At 39.9% G+C, this 21,699-nt stretch overlaps 1 protein-coding gene across 2 annotated transcripts; it reads right to left on the bottom strand.

The window, feature by feature from the left end:
• Window positions 1-2,683, bottom strand: LOC121732920 (metabotropic glutamate receptor 6). 2 transcript variants are annotated; one of them, XM_042122947.1, is made up of 3 exons: window positions 1,298-2,683; window positions 1,082-1,213; window positions 1-620 (listed from the first exon to the last, which is right to left on the bottom strand). In XM_042122947.1, the coding sequence occupies exons 1-3, from the start codon at window positions 2,610-2,612 to the stop codon at window positions 508-510; spliced, it is 1,560 nt and encodes a 519-aa protein (XP_041978881.1). In that variant the 5' UTR covers window positions 2,613-2,683; the 3' UTR covers window positions 1-507. The 2 variants fall into 2 exon arrangements, with proteins under 2 accessions (XP_041978881.1, XP_041978880.1); XM_042122946.1 differs by lacking the exon at window positions 1,082-1,213 and having other exon boundaries at window positions 532-620; window positions 1,293-2,612.
• Between the last annotated feature and the right edge of the window lie 19,016 nt (window positions 2,684-21,699).

Genomic DNA, 21,699 nt, shown 5'->3' with positions numbered 1-21,699 from the left:
TATCATTATAGCTTTATTTACAAAATACCTATCACTAGTTTCATTTTATGACAAACACATCAGGGTGGGTCACTTTATGTAATTTCATCACACAAGTTGTTATTCCATTCAACATGACATCATCTAAAATTAGTCAGTCTAAACCTTAAAAATATCTTGATTATGAAAGATAATTTTCAGTAGTTTTAGTTCTCGTAATTTCATATTACTCGTAGTATTTTTACCAGTAGAAACAATTTTTGTTTTAATTATAACTTTGAACGTCTTATTAAAATACTGTGGCCCTCAAATGTGATGAACATTTTTAAAAATTATTTTACTGTCATATCTGTACGTTACTTGAAAAGATGGTCCAACAATAAATATGTAGTTGTAATTTGGGATCTACACTTGCGCCATGAGAGGGTTTTTAGGGCATGGCATCGCGGTTGTGTAGAACCGCCGTAAGTCGTTAGCAGTTGCACTGTCAAATCTCACTGTTCGTGGCGGAACGCTGGTTTGCCAGGGCTAGTACATCATGCCGACGTGCATGGGTTCGGTGCGGAAGAACACGTTGGGGTTGCTGCTGAAGGTGGGCTCCACGCTCGTGTACACGCCCTCCTCCGGACGCACCATCATGCCTGCAATGTCAGCTTAGGTTAGTCAAGAAGCTCATAGCCGGCCATATCTAAGCCTGCGTTTCTAACGCAAATCGTATTTTTTTTAATACAACAATCGTAATGTTTTTTAACAATTACATTTCATGACTGGTTATTTACAAAATACCTAATAGAAACTATGATTAAAGATACCCGAGAAAACCTAATAGGTACGATCAGAGAAGTTGATTCCTAGGCAGATGGCAGACCTAAGTAATCGTATAATATATCGACCTAAATAAAAAGTCGCGTTAAGTAAGTCAAACCCATTTCAGTATATACATAAGTTACTTTATGTATCCGACCGATCAAAATTCGCAGCTAACATTAAATTTACATAAGCTGACCAAATGACGTAGGACCGTCAACTGCCTAGGAGTCAATTTCCTCGATTGTACTATAGAAGATTACAGATGAAGTTAGAAGAAGAGGTGCGTATTTACCTGGCGGTACATAGTAATAAGAGGGTGGATAGCTGAATTGGTAGTGCGTTAGAGGGTGCATAGGGTAGTGGTGCGGTGGGCGCGGGGTGCGAGCGTGCAGTTGCGAGCCCGTGAATACGGCCCCATACGGATCTGCGAACAGGCGGACTGCGATCAGTTGCGGTGCACGCAAGCGCTAATTCTCACACGATAGCGCATTTTAGATACTTAACTAACCGGCTGGCCGGGCGGAGGCGTCCTTCGTCTCCAGAACGGGAGGCGGGGCCGGCGCCGCCGCCGCCGCCGCCGACACGATGCCGTACTTGACCGGCTTGAAGTGGAAGAACGAGGGCGAGTAGCCCGACCCGCCGGCGCCCAGCGAGCTCAGCCCCTCCTCGCGGTCCGCGTCCCAGCGCCCCTCCCGGCCCAGCGCCGCCAGCCGCCGGCCCTTCGGCGCGAACATGAGCGCGAACACCACGGCGCACGTGCCCAGCAGGCCGGCCGCCACGCACGCCTCGCGGTGCTGCTCCGGGGCGCCCAGCGCGGCCGCCACCCAGCACACCCACACCGCCGCGCTCGCCCCGCCCGCGCCCGCGATGTGCGTCGACTCCCGGTAGTTGTCACGGATGCCGCGCGACCGCAGCGCCACCCCGCACACCACCACCACCAGCAGTGCCGCGTAGCACAGCGACAGCAGCAGCGACGCCAGCGGGGAGTCGCAGCGCGCCGCGCCCGGGGCCACCCGCGGCGGCGACCCGCCCAGCCACTGCGCCCCGATGGCCACCTGGATCATCACGGCGAAGAACAGCAGCAGGCCCTGGTACGCCGCGGGCAGGTACACGCCCCCGTTCAGGCTCAGCAGGAACACGCACTTGACGAGCAGCGACGCGAACACCACGACGTAGGCCACGCCCGTGCCGAACCGCACGGCGCCGCACGTGAACGCCGAGGGCGCGGCCGCGAGCAGCGCCGCCACCGCCGCGCACGCGAACAGCCCGAACAGCAGCGTTTGACCCAGCAGGAGGTGCCGCTGGCTGGGCGCCCGCCGGCTCGCGCCCCAGACCACGAACACCTCGAAACCGCCGATGACCGCCATGCTGACGCACGACAGGGCCAGGATCGGAACCGCCCAGGACTCGGGCCGCAGCAGGCCGATTCTCGGCGGGGTGGCGATCTGCGGGACCGTGGTGGCGTTGCCCGGCGGCGGGGCCGGGGCCGGAGCGCGCGGGGCCGAGGCGAGCGCGGGGCGCGGGGACGGCCGCACCGGGATCACGAAGTACTCGGTGCTCATCTCGAGGCGGTGGGCCTCGGTCCGCGTGGGCCGCTTGGGCGGGTCGGGGTCGCGGGGTGGGCGCGCATCCTCATGCGGGTCGTAGCGCTCGTCGTAGTCGGTGTAGACGTCGTCGTCGGCGTCGGCGGCGCGGTCGGGCGCGCTACGCGGCGAGTAGGGCGCGGGCACGCGCGGCGCGAGGCGGTCGCCGAAGCGGGCGGCGTGGGCGCGGGCGAGGGCGGCGAGCAGCGCGGCCAGCAGCAGCGCGCGCAGCCGGGCCATGCCTGCGCGCCGGCCGTCAGCGCGCCGCCCTCCGCGCTGCACCTGCTGCGCACATTCGCACTCGTCGTCTCGGCTCTGGAATTGACGAGTGTGTCATCAGTTGCAGTTATGCGGGCGAGCGAGCCGCGGCCCTGAGATAGCCGAACAAAGAATCCGCCAAACCGGTTGGCGGTCGCGCGGCCCGGGCACCCTTAACTTTGCTGATTTTGTATTCTTTGTTTTGTTTTATTTATGGTACCGGCTCCAAAGAATAAAACGGCCGAGTAATTTTGTTTCGCATGTCCGTTCCTAGACGTGGAAATGCAATGGCACGTTTGATTTTACATAATATTTCATGGCTAGCACGTTATGACCTGAGTTAATAATAATATATATTATATTGCATAACCCTATTTATAGATACTATTTAAGTAAGCTGTTGAATATTGTATAAGTACAACATAAGTTCATAATAAGTAGGTATAACAAGTTAAAAATAATAATATTCAATTGATGCGCCTTAGCCCTAACTAAGGCTGCATTCAGTTTATTAATTATTTATCACAGTAATTACGGGTAGATATAAATTTATTACGTTCTTTAAAGTAACCTTTTTAATGGTGCTCATTGATTACATTAGCGTAGGCCGGAGTGGTTTTTGCCGTACGAGTTATATTGAGCGTGGAGTCTCAATGTGCTATGAAATTGTTGTCAGTACAAAAATAGTCATACATGTAACATGCCAGTCACATAACACGACCGCCATGGGGCAACGAACGTATTAATTCTCATTTCTCATCCCTAAAGGCCGATGTGTATACTACTCGGCAACGACTTCGTTTGTCGTTTCTATTAAATTATTCCTTTTATGATCGTACTTGTCCTACAATACCTATGGTGTAATGTGCTGTGGGCTATGGCCTATGGCTATATTATTATGTTTGTTGCACATTATATATATTTTTATTTTTTTAGTAAGTATAAATATAGTATTTTGTTGTAAAGAAACGTCTGTACCGTTCTTATATTATTATTTTTGAGGGCCTCGAATCTCGATTATTGTGGAAATTTATTTTTCTCAAAGAAATTTTAGGAACTGCAAAAACATAATAAATTATATTATTGTTACGGTACATGGTATACGGACACGTAGTGCCATCTAGCGACAAACCAGTGAAACTTACACAGGCAACATAAATCCTCTACTCAATACTAGATGGCACGAGATGCGCAAGTACATACTCGAACCTACTAGAAAAGTCCAACAGTTGTTTACGTGTTTACCTGTTTATTTGTTTACTTGTTCATGTGTTTTTGTGTACATTCGAGAAGAAATGTTCTAGTACAGTCTCAGGCTCGTCTCGACCCACATAAATAGTCGTAGGAGGAGGAGGAGGAGGTGATAGCCCTGTTCGGTTCGAGCGATCATCAAGGCGATTTCGGAGTGACAGCAAGTGATCAATAGTGAATGAACCAGTGAAACCTTCGACTTGGCTACGACCTAGGACAGTGATAGTGCTTAGTGATTGGACCTAGTGATTAGTGTTTGGACTTAGTGCTAAGTGTTGTGACCTAGTGTGTGCTTGTGTGACCTAGACATAGTGAATAAAGTCTTCAAGAGAGTCAGCAGGTCTTTCTCTCAAAATCCTTCGAACCCTAGCACGTAACATTATTATGGCAATACTGTGTATAGGAAATCATTCGAAAGGTTTCGTGGTAATAATAATAAAATATCTATAACTATATCCACTTAAGTTTCCCTAATACTATTTTATCCTACACTAGCTGTTGCCCGCGACTCCGTCCGCGTGGACTTCACGGTGGTTCCCGTTTTCATGTAGGCTGCTACATTTCCACGACAGAGTTTCTCCGCGGTACGCACACTTCAAACTTCAATGTTTACAGACAGACAGATACGTCAAACTTATAACACCCCTCTTTTTGCGTTGGGGGTTACAAATGTTACAATACTTCTTGAAAGTTCTCGAAAAGAAATACATAGACGAATCCTTACCAACTCTTATAGAAACGAATTCGTACTACCGCTACTCGCTAACTGCGACCTATCACCTAGCTGGTGACGTTCAGCGCCTTCTATTATGAATTATTGGAACTATCTTAATTTTAACAACATTACGCATAAACACTCCCTTACAAGCCTTTGTCCAGTTAAAAAGTAGCCTATGTCCTTTCTCAGGCTCTAGACTTTCTGAGTATAGTGCATCAAGAAAGTCATGACAGGCGGGAAAATTTTCTAAACGTAACCACGCATAAAAGGTGTATTTTTTTCGTTGTATTTTCACAGAGAACGCTTATTACATTTTAAATATTGTCACCTTGCACATTTTTATCTCGAATTAATAAAGTTCTCTTATTTTTTATTTCATTTAAAAATCCCGAATGTCATGACTTTGACAGACTATACAAAATTTCATTACAATCGGTTCAGTAGTTTTGGCGTGAAGCGAGCTGCGAGATAGACAGACAGACACAGAGATACTTCGCATTTAAAATATTATTAGTATAGATAGCTGTTACACACACGGGCCACGACTTTGTCTGCGTCTATTTCATTAATGCATTAATTTCGATCAAACTTGATTCTTATACCATATACCTAAAACGATTATTGTGAGCTAATCCTAATAGATAGACATGCACTATTATAGACATTACACAAGTTAGGAACTATTTGAACTTAAAGGCAGTCAATATTATTTCAATACTTTTTAAAGTTGTTTGGCGGGGGTTTTTTTAAATTTCTTAATTTAATTTTTCGGCCCTAAAAAAGTCACAGCGTGATTTTATATAATACATATATTATAGTCTATAGCCTTCCTCGATAAATGGGCTGTGTGAAATAATTTTTTAAATCGGACCAGTAGTTCTTGAGATTAGCGCGTTCAAACAAACAAACAAACTAACGCAATCTTTCGCTTTATAATATTAGTATAGATATTATGTAGTATATATGCAAAGCAAAGGGTTTACGGGGGTATAACTATAATTCGTTGCTTATGGGCCTTATGGCAGTTTTAGATAAGACTCATATAAGCATATATCAAGGTATTAAACAGCGATAAAATACTGCGCGGGCGCAGGCTGTGATAGAGTATATTAATGGTGTATTGCCGTACAAGGAAGCTCCTAATTCTAGTCGGGTTTGGCGCAACTTCGGGAATGAAATCGTGACTTAAACCGCTTATCCGAATCAAACTACGTACATGGCGCTTATTGTAGACAGATTTGGTGCTAAGCTAACGGTCCGCAGTTCCCGAGGCACGCCGGCAGTCGCTCTCGCGATAGACACCAACGGTAATTACCTACTGAATGGCGGTAAAAGTCGAATTTCGTTCATGTAACATGATATAGAATTTGAAGTGGCTCGCGGTGTGTGCTACAATTTTTTGCACGTTTAGGGTCATTATAGATTTCACTTTTAATTTTATTGCATATTCCTATGTTAATATAAAACTAACTACTTACTATTATTTTATGGCGGTTTCTCCTATCGTTTTCCAAGTTTTATTCGCTCCCGAGAACGCCCACCTTTCTGTGTATGGCTCGAAGCGTAATCTTATTTAACCACATAATCGGTCGCGCGCTGCCCAGTAAGTAGTAAGTGGCAACAATTACTTTCCATATACACACTAAAACAATTTTAATAAAAGAAACAAGTCGCAGATGTGGATGCAAGAATTTAAATAGGCGCAAGCCAATAAAGGCAGACAGATCTTTCGTATTCATGCAACTTGGCTCTTTTGGCCCGAAACGTCTATAGGCATGATCTAATCTCGGTCCATTCGCGAGAAATTCCCTCCGAACATGCTATTAGAGTCGCCTTATATGTCCTTTACCTAGATATGCTCCGTAGAGACCACGGCGAATACTGCCTTAAATGCATTGTTTGTTTAATGGTTTTTGTGATAGGTAACATATTTTATTCCTTTCATGATTTTGCATTTGTTTTAGCGACACTAATTGCCTAGCTTCGCTAAACTTAAACATAAGAGACAATCGGCAAGAAATCTTGCATTTGGTATTTGTGAAAGTGGTAGCGTTGATATTTATTGGTAATTGTTGAGTGTTAATGCGTATTGGCGCGGCGTGGAAAGTCAAAGTTTTCTATTAGGCAACGTGATAGGTGAGACAATAAGACCTAAGGAAACAGAGCGTTGTCATGTGCGGCGGCGCGTTGTAAAAGTAACAGCGTGAATATTCTGGGTGAAACTCGGTTGAACTGATTGGCGAGCGCCGACTGACTGCGACTGTGAGCTCCACACATTCCGCTCCATCTGATACTGCCGATGATTAAGTACGCTATACCTGCTCCACTACCTTGACCAGCTATAATAGCCCAAGTCATAACCTTCAGGGATAGGATAGGGATCCATGATAGACCGGATAGACGGTCAGTGCAGCGACAATAGCCTTTTAAGTGCGTTCTGACTTCTGAGCAAATTAGGCAAACAAATTAAGATTCAATATCATGTTTTGTAAGTTTCTTCCACCAAGCACCTGTTAAGCCTTATAAGTCTTATAACCATGCTTATATTATGCCATTATTAATGCATGGAAGTAAGAACGGTAATACTATCTAAGATATGCAAGGTTGACTAATAACTTGTTGAAGATAACCTTGCATATAATAATGGTGTCTGTAATCGGCCAAGTTCGAGATCCTAGAGTTTGGACTCTACCTAGATGATTCTTGTAGGTTCATCTCCCGTGTTGCTATCTTTCTGAAAATCTGTGTTTGATATGCGAATATAACATTTTCCACAGCTTTGCGTTTCGCCCATTAAGCAAACGGTAGGGTTACGTTCCTATTTCCTGCGTCGCACAAAGAAATACTGTTACATAAATTGTCGTGCCCATCATGCCATGTCATGAGAGACGAAACTTACGAACTCTGAAAGATGTAGGATGTCTCTTTTTTGATGTAAGTAAAATTAGACGAGCAAGAAGAAAAACTTTCTTAAAACATATGTAACTTACATCTTTATACTGAAACATTAAATTGAGTAAATGCAATTAGAGCAATTTTTACAAATTGGCTCTAAAAGTATCTAATTTAGTTAGGTTTGTGTATCACAGCTAAACGTTTTGTTTTGCATCAAATTATTATTTATCTCATAATTTCTCAGCATGTTTGAACTACAAGAGATATATTACGTCGTGGTAAATGCATGACGTACCGACAAACCGTAATTTGTGGCTTGTCGGCCGTTTAAGGGATCATTACCGAGATCGCCGTTTAAATTTATGACCCAGGAAGAGATTTCAAATGATCCCGTGAACTATCATACAAATGGCGTCGTAAAATTGTTCGTATCACAATAAATATTGTTGGACGTTATGACTATGGTGGGCAGAGCCTAGATAGGGCTTAGGTCTCGCAATTTTATGTCAGTGCACCAATCAAGTCGGGTTTGCGAGGGATTTTAAATTCCTATTGCATTTGCCGTCTAACAAAGTATTTTCTAGTGGTGCTTTTTTAGGGTTCCGTACGCAAAGGGTAAAAAACGGGACCCTATTACTAAGATTTCGTTGTCTGTCCGTCTGTCTGTCCGTGAGAGTTGAAATTTTCACAGATTATGTACTTATATCTGTTGCCGCTATAACAACAGATAATAAAAATAAAATAAATATTTAAGGGGGGCTCCCATACAACAAACGTGATTTTTGGCCTTTTTTGCTCTACTTATATCAGTAAAGGCAACATGACTAGGTTTAAGCTTCTTGTACGGAACCCTTCGTGAGCGAGCCGACTCGCAATTGGCCGATTTTCTTTTATGTTTTTTTACTGATGCATGTAAATTTTACGTTACGTATATTATTTATATACTTACCTACGCGTTAAAACTTATACCTACAATACCTAGAGCGTATGGAACCGTGGGCCGTGTACCTAGTGGACTGCTTTTTAAGAAATTTGGCAAGGATATCATGTCCAATAAATACACCATGCTGCATGGAAAATATTATGTAAATTGATCATTTACAAAATACATATTTTATTTTTTGAATAATATGCCCACAAATAAAACAAAAGCGTTTAGTTACTAATAAAAGTAGAGTCGCTGAAATTTTGTACGTACTGACTACTGTGTCTCACTGTATCTCAAGAACCGTGATAGCTAGAGGGTTGAAATTTTCACAGATTAGGTATTTCTGTTGCCGCTATAACCACAAATACTAAAAACAAAATAAATAAAATATTTAAGGGGGGCTCCCATACAATAAACTTGATTTTTTGGCATTTTTTGGTCTATATCATAGTTTCTCAACCTTATTTTGCTCACCGCCCACTTTGGGAATATGTTTTTTTCTTAATTAAAAATTTTACTTACAATCTGTCGCGAATTTAAAACAGCTATTGCCACGATTATATTTAAACGTAAGATTTTATAATATTATAGTCATAAGATCTCTGTACTTTAACCTCGATCGTAGTACTTTTTATTTTATAGTTTTTAGTAATGATTATTTTAATCCATTGCTCGTCCTGCCAAAATAGATACGTGCACACGTGATAAAAATGATTATAATACCTACATTAAAAAAAATTAAACGATATTAATTTTTATTTTACTTTAGTATGTGATTAGCGTGTATTTGTTTGCCTTTTTAGACTATATTTTTTAATCTACCCACGCCCCATCTGCACCATCTCAATGCCCCCTAATTTTCTCTGGGTCTTCTACTGCCCCCCCGAAAGTCTCAAACGCCCACAAGGGGGCGTTATCGCCCACGTTGAGAACCTATGGTCTATATCATGGTATATATCATATGGTCTAATGGCAGCAGGTATACCTATAGGCACTTGATATTTTCACAAAGGTCTTAAATATATTATTATGTCTACTTACTTAAATAATTAATTATACAAATAAAATAAAAATTTAAGAGGGGCTCCCACACAAAAAACATAATTTATGGCCTATTTTTGCTCTATGACGGTACGGAACCCTTCGTGCGCGAGTCCGGCTCGAACTTGGCTGATTTATTTATTTACCCTGGTCAATTGTCGGTATTTAGTGCTAAATCCGACTAGTTTTCTCATGTTAGTGTATGTAAGTGGGTACTTGTCAGAAGTAAAAGGTTGTTACCTGTTACATACATCCGATGACGGCTAATAGCGGTGATACGAATACGAAAGTGTTTGGTCATCTTGTTATTACACTAATCTGTTACTACCGTGACATGTACCTACTTAACAGTTACGATATCTGGAACAAAATATTGTTTACGTTTAAGCTATATAAGTCTTAGTTTTTACTCCTCCACAGTGACGAATTTGTATTTTTTATGAGAGTAGGCCACTTTATTTCCGCCGCCCCATGGACGTAATATCTATAGGGCCTGTATGGACGCTACTGCCCCTAGGCCGTGTCATATTATTACGACTTATTTATAAATCCGGGGCTGCTACTTTAGGGATTATTATTTATTATCTCTAGAGCAGCCCAGGATTCTTGGGCCTCAACGGCCATAAAAAGATAATTTTTGAAATGATTGTACTGTCCAATACAGAAATAGGTTAATGTGTTATTTTACACAAGGAATTTATACTTGTTTAAATCGTCTGAGTGTAAAAATTTTCAGGCTCAGAGACTTATATACCTAACTCTACCACTAATAATTAGATAGTGGTAGAGTTAAGTATACAGTATAGTTACATAAGTCTCAGAGCCGTACCTAATTGTTTTTATTAACGGTTTTTAGCCTCTGTAAAGTGTATTTTTCTAAAAATGTCACTTAAATCCAGACGCAGAAAGTTTATTGTTCGTTTTGTCTAATTGCATTAAAAATTTCGGTAGAAGTGTGCCAAATTAAGCGGGGCAAAAGCTGTCCGGTTTTTTAATCTACGTTTCTTATTACCAATTTACCGTTAAATTATATAAGTATAATATGTCACAGATGGACAAAAATATACTATAGATCCCAGTCGTGAACCTGCTTTTTATTCATCTGTGCTACTAATATAAACAGTTCGATTCCAGTTTTATGAAGTAAGTAATTAAGTAGCTTCTCAATAAATAACGTCTCAATGGAAATGTTGAAACCGTGTCTGCTACGTTTTTAATCGAGTAAAAACTATTATTATCATATTTTTATGGATGTTGTCAGTACTGCTGAGTGCTGGTGCATTGACCTAGCAAGAACCGTTTGTATTACAAAAATTTGTTGAAAGCACGATAGTGATCTAATACCCATTAATATATGATCCGGATTCGAAGATTATGTGTGTTATTAGAGTTTTTGATTATTTAGTTTTGAGAAATTACCCAATACGACTTTAGCACTTTTAGGTTTAACTTGGTACCTATGTTATACTCAAGCTAAGTAGGTATGTACTACCATTATAAGTTGTAATTAGGTGGTCTTCCTGTAGAGCAAAAAAAGCTATAATTATACTATAAGTAGACCTCAATATCTACGCTAGGGATGTATACCTACGTAACAGTAGACTTGAAGAATTTAGCAGCTTTATTTGATCTTATAAAGCTGCTTAAAATTTTGAAAAGATAATCTTCAAACTTTAAAGTTCTGCAACTATAATATATTCTGTGGTTCTGCTTGATCTTTTGCTATCGATCGAGATACAGAGATACTATAATAATTAATAATATAATATTATGTATTTTGTAGTTGAATATTTATACAATAATATTATATTCTAATTTCTAATTATGTACTTATATGGTAGAGTAATCGCAAAGTCTTGGCAAGGGAGACTAAAGTCATTCCTGTTGCTTGGGAGTTGGGACTTGGGACCCAATCCCAAGCATCAGGAATAAGCAAGTATTCCTCAATCCAATACTAAGTAATATTTTTTACTATTTTACTTGGGGGTGATAAGTTTAATAAACAAAAGTATCACATTATTTTCTGTCCTTTTATCACAATGAAAAGTCTCTACTAAAAGTTCACACTTTACTTGCTATTCTCTACATGATTTCTATTATCTATAGATACATGAATACATCACATCACATAGAGTCTATAGTCTCAACTCTTTTCATCTTATTTAGGCGCTAAATTAGTTTAAATAATATCTAGTTATAAAAAAAATATTTGAATAAAGAACTTACGAAAAAGCTGCTTCAGCGCTCCGAAATGTCTAGACAACAAACACTCTATTGTCGTTGAATATAATCCAAAGTAATGTTCATATTTGCATAACGTGTTCACAGACGTGCGCGACCCGCGAAGGTTGAGGACACACTAAAAGAAATACGAATTTCTCTGTGTCCGTCATGCGTGAAAGATGCACGTGCTCGATGCGCCCGCGCATCTCCACTGTGAAGGTAGAGCCGGCTAGGGCTGCCTCTTCCACAGTTGACAGTTCCACACCGTATCTTCTCGGGTCCATATTCAATACTTGAAGCTCTTACTGCCGCACTCAGGGTAGAACATTAATTACTTATGTAATTAATTCAACATTTTTATATATCTCTTTAATCAAATTATACCTTACTCAATATGTAATTTCTAAACTAATTAATAATAACCCACAACATGTTGCAACGTTTAAATTTTATAGTCTTGCGTATAACTCACTCAAAAACATAATTTTAACATACAGAATTTTTATTTTTATACGCTCTGTTCACACATTATTAAATTACTTCTACAAGAAACCAAACACTGGTATATTCTACTTAAAATGTTTAAGTCCAAAGAGTGCACCCGTAATGAGCGCATGTACTTTAACAGCGGGCGGTCTTGTTTACCAGTTTCTATGCGATAGTCGATCGGTTCAAAAATTTTCGTACTACCGACATTTCGTCGTCACATTAAATCATTATATTATATCGATCGGGACTTTTACTCGCACGAAATACTTAATCCTACTGACTAACTTTAGGCATTTTAATATTATTAAACCTTACATTGGTTTGTGGAAGTGGCGGTCTCCAGCATTAATATATAATATAACACATCTATGTTTTTTTAGCTTCTTTTTTATTTTTTATTATTTAAATTACTCGTCGTACATTGTAGCTATAAAGAGGCGATACAATGCAGTAAGCGAGGAGCGAACGGATAATAATAAACTTATATTTAAATGGGTGCCAACTTCCTAAACATTTATTATCAAAATGTACGCGGGCTTAGAACTAAGTGCGCGGACCTAAGGCTCAATATTCTCTGCCACGACTACGACATTATCGTTCTGACGGAGAGCTGGCTGCACAACGACATATTCGACGCGGAGCTGTGCGACGACCGGTACGACGTGTTTCGCGCGGACCGCGACGCCGCCGCTAGCGGCAAGCGCACGGGCGGCGGCGTCGCGGTGCTGGTGCGGCGCACGCTCGGGGCCGTGCCGCGCGACGTGGCCGCGCGCCCGCACGCCGAGCTGTTGTGGCTCACCATGCCGGCGCGCGCCTGCGCCGCCGCGCGCGACCTGCACCTCCTCGCCGTCTATGCTCCCCCGAACCCTCGCGTCCTACCGGCCGAGTTGGAAGCGATCGACGCGATTATCGGCAGCGCTTTAGCTCTCCATCCGAACGATTACTACATTTTTATCGGTGATTTAAACCTCCCGTTCTTGTCTTGGGACTTAAACGGATACACGGTTTTAAAAAGAGGCCCCGTCGAAGTCCAGGACCACGGAATTAAACTCATGGAATCGCTAACCTTCCACGGATTTCATCAATACAACCTGCTAAAAAATCACTGTGGCAACACGCTCGATCTCGTCTTTTGCAACCTGCCGTTATCGGTGAGCCCGGTCTCCGCGCCTCTCCTGCCCGAGGACCGCGCGCACCCGTCGTTCGCCTTCACCGTGCTAGACCTGAGCGTTCCTAAGTTACGCGAGGCCATAATAAAAAAGTTTAACTTTAGAAAAGCTCCCTACCCCGTATTAAATGATCTTTTTGAAAAACAAGACTGGAGTACCTTGCTGTCTGCTAAAACAGTCGACGATTCTATAGATATATTTTATGAGACCATAAACGCTTGCATCGCATCACACGTCCCTATTATTAATACCTTCGGGCGACGCACGTACCCCAACTGGTACTCCCCAGCGCTCATTAATATCATTAAAGAGAAGAGTAGGGCACACAAACGCTGGAAGAAGTTCGGTAATAACTTGGATTACGACGAATTCGCACTTTTGAGGTCCCGTGAACGTCGTATACAAAAAGAATGTTTTAATAAATTTACATCCGACTGTGAAAAAAAATTTGAAAACTGACCCTAAGACATTCTGGACGTATGTAAAGGCCCTACGCGGTGGCTCAGCGTACCCTAAAAAGCTAGTGCTCGATGGAGTAGAATACACTGAAGGCAGGGACATGTGTGACGCCTTTAATACTTTCTTTAAGAGCGTTTTCGGCGAGCCTAGTAATGTTACTCCTGATAGATCATTAAATTTCAATTCTGATGTAGTGTCTAACATTCAAGTATCGACCTCGAGTGTCGAAGGTATTTTACGAAATCTAAATATAAAAAAAGGCCCTGGCAGTGATATGCTCCCATCTCTATTTTGGGTACGCTGCTCTAAATCTCTAGCTACTCCATTGACCATCTTGATAAATCGATCGCTGCGTGATGGTGTGTTCCCACAGAAATGGAAGGTAGCCCATATCGTTCCAATACATAAAAAAGGTTCTCGTATGGACGTTAAGAATTACAGGGGCATCTCTATTTTAAACACGGCTGCTAAAGTAATGGAGAAAGTAGTACTCAATTTTATTTATCCGACACTTCACCGATCGATCCCCTACCAACAGCACGGTTTCCTTAGGCATCGCTCGACGACTACTAATCTAGCCTGTTTCACTTCCTTTATTTTAGAGAATATGGAACGCGGTGGACAAATAGATGTTATCTACACAGACTTCGAAAAAGCGTTCGACCGGGTAGACCACCTCATTCTTCTAAAAAAGCTCCAGGAGCTAGGTATCCACGGGGATTTGCTTCGGTGGATGGAATCTTACCTATCGAATCGATCCCAGGCTGTCGTAATGGGCGGTTATCGCTCAGACTATATCGAGATGCCCACTGGAGTTCCACAGGGCTCACACCTGGGACCATTGCTGTACAACGCCTATTTGTACGATATTGGTTCGTGCCTCCAACATATTTTGTACTATCTCATGTATGCGGATGACAAAAAAATCTTTTGCAAGATTAATTCGATCCAGGACTGTTTACAGCTCCAAGCAGGCCTTGACAGCTTGTTCAATTATTATACTCGCAATAATATCACTGTCAATTCTACTAAATGCGAATGTATTACATTCACTCGGAAACCAAAGCCCATAACCCATAATTATTACATGAATGGTATATTAATTCAAAGAAAACGTATCGTTAAGGACCTCGGTGTATATCTGGACAGTAAACTGACTTTTTCGGACCATGTTGAAAACGTAATTTGTAAAGCTTACAAGAATATGGGCTTTGTTTTTCGGACGTGTAAGTCATTCTTAAGCATCTCATCACTCAAAATCGTTTATTCCGCATACGTGAGGAGCGTTCTGGAGTACAATAGTCCGATATGGTCCCCTCATTACATCATATATAAAAGTCGCCTGGAACGCATTCAGAAAAAATTTATAACTTACCTGACTTACCGCTGTGGTAAAAGATTTGATTCCTACGCCGAGAGCTGCGCTGAGTTTGATCTCTTGCCCCTGGAGCAGAGACGTACTGTTTTTGACTTATGTTTACTGTACGACATCGCTAATAGTAAAATAGATTGCCCTGATCTCGTGTCACAACTTACCTTCCGCACGCCGAAATTCCGCACTAGAAACACCCCCCTACTGCACATACCTGCATCAAACACTAGTTATGGACAGAACTCTGTTATATCACGTATAAGTCGCTCATACACAAAAAATTTTAATTCTGTAGACCTATTTGCTTACAATACTAAAACGAAATTCAAGAGTGAAGTTATAAAAATATTAAAAAATGATACTTAATTAAAGAAAAAAAAAAAAAAAAAAAGAGGAATGAATTTGCATAAACATGTTGTATGTACAAACCTTACATGCGGTACCCTAGTGGTATTTTTCACTGATCCCAAGACTTCGTGTCGTAGGGCTAGGGTGCCGCACATGCACACACACATACACACTTACTTGCACACAAACACACACACACATACATTATATTAATATAATTAATTAGCTAAGACAAAATATTTTACATTTTATTAAAACCACAATACTGGGAGTTGACTAGCTTATTAAATAGTAACCATGTCAAGACCTTATTGTGTCGATAATAACGATGACGGTCTTCTAATTTTTAATGAAATAGTTTTTATTATAATGTTAAATACATAGCACTACAATTTGACAAACAATGTAATACCTGTTACTGGCCATACTAAGTGTCACATGTTTAGTGTTAAGCTCCAAATTGTAATACGCTGTTGGTATTCAATAAAGAAAATAAAATAAAATAAAAAATAAAATATAAGCCCCATATTATTACCCATATTATCTGTCAAAAACATCATTAAGTTGAAGGTTAATCATAATAAATTCTGAGTACGGCGGTTAGACTCGAGCATTTGCCAACCCTGAAGTCAAGTGAGCTGCGGCTTTCATGATATTTTGATAATAAACGGCTAGCTAGACCGTCTAGCATCACAGAGTTATGACACCGTCTAGCCTAGACTGTGTCATAACTTATTATGAGAAATAAAGCATAATACATGCGACTTTTTGCAGCGGCGTAGCGGCGTTTTTCAGCACGCTAAATAGTAAAAGTAACTAAGCTGCAAAATCAGGAAAGAAAACACCAGTAGGTAGAGTTATTTCTTGATTCTAGAAGAACAACTCTTGTACTTATTTCTAGCTCGCCAGCAAGCTCTTACTCACTAACAGTGATATTGACAATCTTCTCATTTAATAAGCACTCAGATAAAAATGAAAAAATCCTTAATGAAGATGATACTAAGGTTCTTGAATCTTGATACAATCACTGAAGTTTTCTTGCTGCAATTTTGTACGTAACGAGTCGACTAACGAAATCAGCAATTCGAAATGTATCAGTGTAGTACTCTAGTTTATTACATCTTGCACTGAACCCCAAAAATAAAATGTCCTTAAAATTACTCCGTATTATCGAACCCCGGGACATTATAATACAATTTATGTATCCTTGAGTCGCATAGCGCAAGTTTTTCCAAAGGCACCTGCTCAGTTAAGTACCTACCGGGCAAGTAATGTATTTTTAATATAATGGCCAGGATTTTTATTTTCTTCCAGTTTTTATTGCGCTTGGTCCATTAATGACTACCATAAATAATGGATTATATATAACTACTGCTGAATTATACCACTAGATAACACACCTTGATGATTAAAGCTACTAGATGTAGAAACTGGAATAGACTTTTTAAATTTATCTATTTATAATTCATAATTAGTTATTACTTCAGAAAAAACTAGATAGTTCCAGGTTAGAGCTAAACTTGTCAGAAGAAATATCAAACTCACCTAAAGATGGTTCCCTATGCTCATTATTTTATACAATAAAATATTATAAAATATTCCTTGCTCTACATTATCGACGGTCGACGGAGAAAATAGACAGACTACTCGAAAGCAAAGCGGTTGTAATTAGCGAGTAGTCTCTTATATTTTCTACATATCTTTCTCTCTATTATCTCAATAGATATCATAATAATATAATTAAGTACCTATGTAAGTATATAAGTATGTATCATAATTTTAAGTTGAGTGCAGTGCAGTCGAGTACAGCATACTATCGTGGATTCTTTACAGTAGGCTATAAAAGGGCCATGGGGAGGTAGAGCAAAGATTTTCTCAAAGAGATTCTCGCATCCCTTTGCGTTGTATTAGTTATTTGTATGTTGATGACTATATAAAACGAGCCCATCTTGATAGTTGTAAATAATATTGTCGTGTGCAGTTGTGAGTATCGGTGCAACTTTCCCGTTCCGCGCGGCTGGCGCCATTGAAGAGTTTTATACGCATCAATCGACGAGCACGCTCCATTACACGGATACCTAACACACGTGACGACGGATAGATGCACTAAATGGCGTTGAGAACTCGGTTTTTCCACTGACGAGTTTGGAATGCTTGGCTAATCCCATAAGCGGCGGCGAAATAGGCGACATTTTGTATTTCCTCGTAATTTGCGAGAAAGGAAATTAAGCAATGGAAATTAAAAATGGGAAAGTCTTTCAAGCTTATATTATAGCATCAACATTTTTGCAGTTAAAAATATAATCAAATTTTATGTAGACAACTACAGAGATAAGATTCTTACTTCACCTGTACTTACTTCAGAGTGATCAGACTGTAGAAAATAATATAAAATCTCATGTAGAGCCAAGATTCTATATATCTTCGTACTGCAGAACTGCAAAAAAAATGTATCAAAAGTAAAAAAAAAAAGAAGTAAGTATCTTATGTAGAGCTAAACTCCTAACTTTCTACTGTAAAAAAAGTTAGTAAATATTATGTAGAGCTACTTGTACTATTATCTATTCTGTGGTAGAGCCAAGATTCTAGCTTCATACCGCAGAAAAATTTATTAAATCTTATAAAGCCAAGATACTAATTAAATATTGTCGAAAAAAAGTTTTATGTAGAACCAAGACACTTACTTTATACTGTACAAAACTTATTAAATCTTACGTAGAGCCAAAGATACTAATTATTAACTGCATATCTACTATAAGAGATGTTATCAAATCTTATGTAGAGCCGATTTTTTTAAATAAATAAAATATTAATATGGATTTTTTTATTTAGACGTAAAAACGTAGCGTAAGAGCTACTAACAGCGAAATGTAATTTACATAATGTATCATGAACTATAGTAAGAGGTTGGATATATTCTAATCAGCTTATGAGAAAAAATTTCTTTCGCGTGTGAATATAACATTAAACTTATACAATATGAGGACGGACGATGGTTAATCAGTATACATCTCATGGAAGTGGAGAAAAATGGCTTTCCGACGCATTTATTTGCATGCATAACTACCTCCGGCCACTCAGCCGTGCCATTATAATATGCACATAACGGGGTGTAGACGCTCATATTGTTGTTACTGCAGCAAAAACTTTATTTTAAATAAGCTATAAAGTAATTCGCTTGAGGGAAATGGGAATATTTTCTGTTGCTCTACGTGCGTTTCGTCCCCAGATAAATTCTACTTATGTTCTTCAAGCCCTAAGATTATATTAAAGCGCTTCAATTGTTGATTGGCGATACAAAATTGTAGTGATGGGAACGTGTGGGCAGCTATTTGTCGATAGAAAGACAAATATTACTATATTAATTATTATACATTATAAATAGGGAATGCAAATCTCGCGAGATTGGGGCTCAAGCGAGATCCCGCGAGTTTATGAATAAAATACCGCGAGATCTCGCCAGTCGCCAATGTCGAGATCTCGCGAGATTAGCAGTTTGGTGTGTTTTTTTGCAAATAATCTTTTTTTTTTGTTATGAAATAAGGGGGCAAACGAGCAAACGGGTAACGGGGAAAGCAACTTCCGTCGCCCATGGACACTCGCAGCATCAGAAGAGCTGCATGTGCGTTGCCGGCCTTTTAAGAGGGAATAGGGTAATAGGAGAGGGAAGGGAAGGGAAGGGAAGGGAATAGGGGAAGACAGGGAAGGGAATAGGGTAGGGGATTGGGCCTCCGGTAAACTCACTCACACGGCGAAACATAGCGCAAGCGCTGTTTCACGCCGGTTTTCTGTGAGAACGTGGTATTTATCCGGTCGAGCCGGCCCATTCGTGCCGAAGCATGGCTCTCCCACGTATAAATATTGTGATATATAATCACAATATTTGAATAAATTACGAAAAAAAGTAATGAATATTTTAAGTATTATAAGATTAACATTCATTTTCACGATTTTTTTCAATAGAATTTTATGTATCAAACATAGTTTGATGTGTCTGTCTAGTGTCTATAATTTTTAAGAAGTAAACTTTGACATACGTATCTACTATCTATCAAATAACAAATGAAAGAAACAGCCAGTCTTCTCTTCTAATGCGCTTTTATAATTTTGGACGTGGCGGTAACATGGTGGACATCCGCGGTAAAACGATAACATAGGGAAGTAAAATGTATGGAAATATATGGAGACGTTTTTAAATTTCCATCGACGATAACTTTTTAACGTGCACGATTGGACATCACAACGTTGACACTTCTGAACCGCACAAAACTTTCACGGTGCGTAAAATCAAAAGGGCATTTAACGTACACCCAACGTTTTATAGTGGAAGCCGGCATTCACGATAACGTGACGTCCAGAATTTAAAAGCCCACTATCAAACACAAATCTTTTAGTAATAAAATAGTTCTTTTATAACTAAAAGTCAAAATTCAGGACCTAGTTGAGAATCACAGTGCACAGTTGCTTAGGCCAGCTCCTCTATGTTTTGACTCCGTGATCACAACTCCGTCCGCGCTTCAAATAAGACATTTTTATGCTCAAGTGCAATCTCGTCAAACTCGCGAGATCTCGCCTTTTTTTCGTCCGAGATCAATCTCGCTAAAAAAGGGCGAGATCTCGCGTGAACGAGATTGCATTCCCTAATTATACAGCTACAACTAATTATCCAGAAGAGACTGAAGCCACAAATAAAATTAGCTAGTTACTTACCTAAGATTAAATTTTCTTTAGTTTTAGATTTTACGTAAGTGTGCCCGTCACTGTAAAGCAGTAACTAGTAGAGCTACGATACCACGGACGGACACACAAACATACAACATCAAAATAAACCCCTATTTGCGTCGGACTAGGGTAAAGGTACTCAGGTATACCGTAAGCTGAGGTCAGCATTCATATCACGGAACTATTAGGGCCCTGACTAACTGAAGCCGGAATTATCTATGGCAGCTTTGACAGTAATAGTACTGCCAAGATGTATGAAACGCCCTTGTGTGACGGATGGTTCGTGCCGGGCGCGGCCAGTGTGAGGATCGAATCAATCTCATATTGTTAGGACGATCTAACATACTATTAGAGCTCTTGGTTATATTTATGTACTATCAGAGAAGTTGATTCATAGGCAAATGGCGGTACTCCGAGCAATGAGCCAAAATGTTTGTAGTCGTAGACTACAGAATACAAATCCTAACTTGTAGTTTGCCTTAAATATACTTAGTGATTTCTTTTTTTATTTCAAGTTTTCCGGAACAGCATACAAACATAATACTTACCTCAATTGAATAATTATACACTTTCCTTGCACTTATTCCACTTTATTTTAATATATTTATTACAAAATTGTTAAATACACGGCCGGTTTCGAAAAAATCATCATCAGGTGTAGGTAGGTATTGCAGGTAATTTTAATACTTAACCATTAAAGTGGAGAAATAAAGTGAACCAAAAAAATATTTTATTAAATAATACTAAACAAAATGCACAGAAATTAACAATCTAATAATTATAAAAAATGCTCAATCAATTATTATACCTTACTTAAATTATCTAGAACGACTTATTTTATTTCACTTTTCTCATGCCTCCTTACTAATAAAAATATTGCTTGTCTTGGTCTGGCACGTCGGAAATGACTCTTGATAGAATTCGAATAGTTTTACGCTCTGAAATATTTTTATTCGTAAGTGGGATATAATGTTCTGAATACTCTATTTCGCGTTATCCGAAAACGTTGATAATGTACAAACCATCTTAACATCAACAACAACAATCTTATCAAAATGTTCCCAGTCTTTTGCCAAACCACATGAAGGTGCGTACAAAAACATGCCTTTAATGGCTCTTCATTATTTACATTCAATGATAGGGATGGAAAGTAAAGTGGATGTAAATGATTAAAATTCGTAAAAAGCGAGTAATTTTTTTCGTGCCTAATTTAGGACAGAATTTCCAGAATAGTAACCGTACGCACACATGTTACTTAATCTTATATTATTTATTTATTGCTTATCCTTAGTATAATATTATTCTAAGCTCGCTATGTTCCCAATTTGCTGTTATTTCATTAAACGCTCGTTAGCATGCCAGTATAATTGGCAACACACCATTTAGCAGGAAAGTTGCTAGTTTATTTCGGAAAATTAATGCATATTATGTAAAACTTTCATTTTACGTGTTCA

Source organism: Aricia agestis, chromosome 13 (genome assembly GCF_905147365.1).
Source record: "Aricia agestis chromosome 13, ilAriAges1.1, whole genome shotgun sequence".
NCBI classification, from domain to species: Eukaryota; Metazoa; Arthropoda; class Insecta; order Lepidoptera; family Lycaenidae; genus Aricia; species Aricia agestis.
Note: the sequence above shows the minus strand (reverse complement) of the source record. Positions and strands in the feature narration are given on the sequence as shown.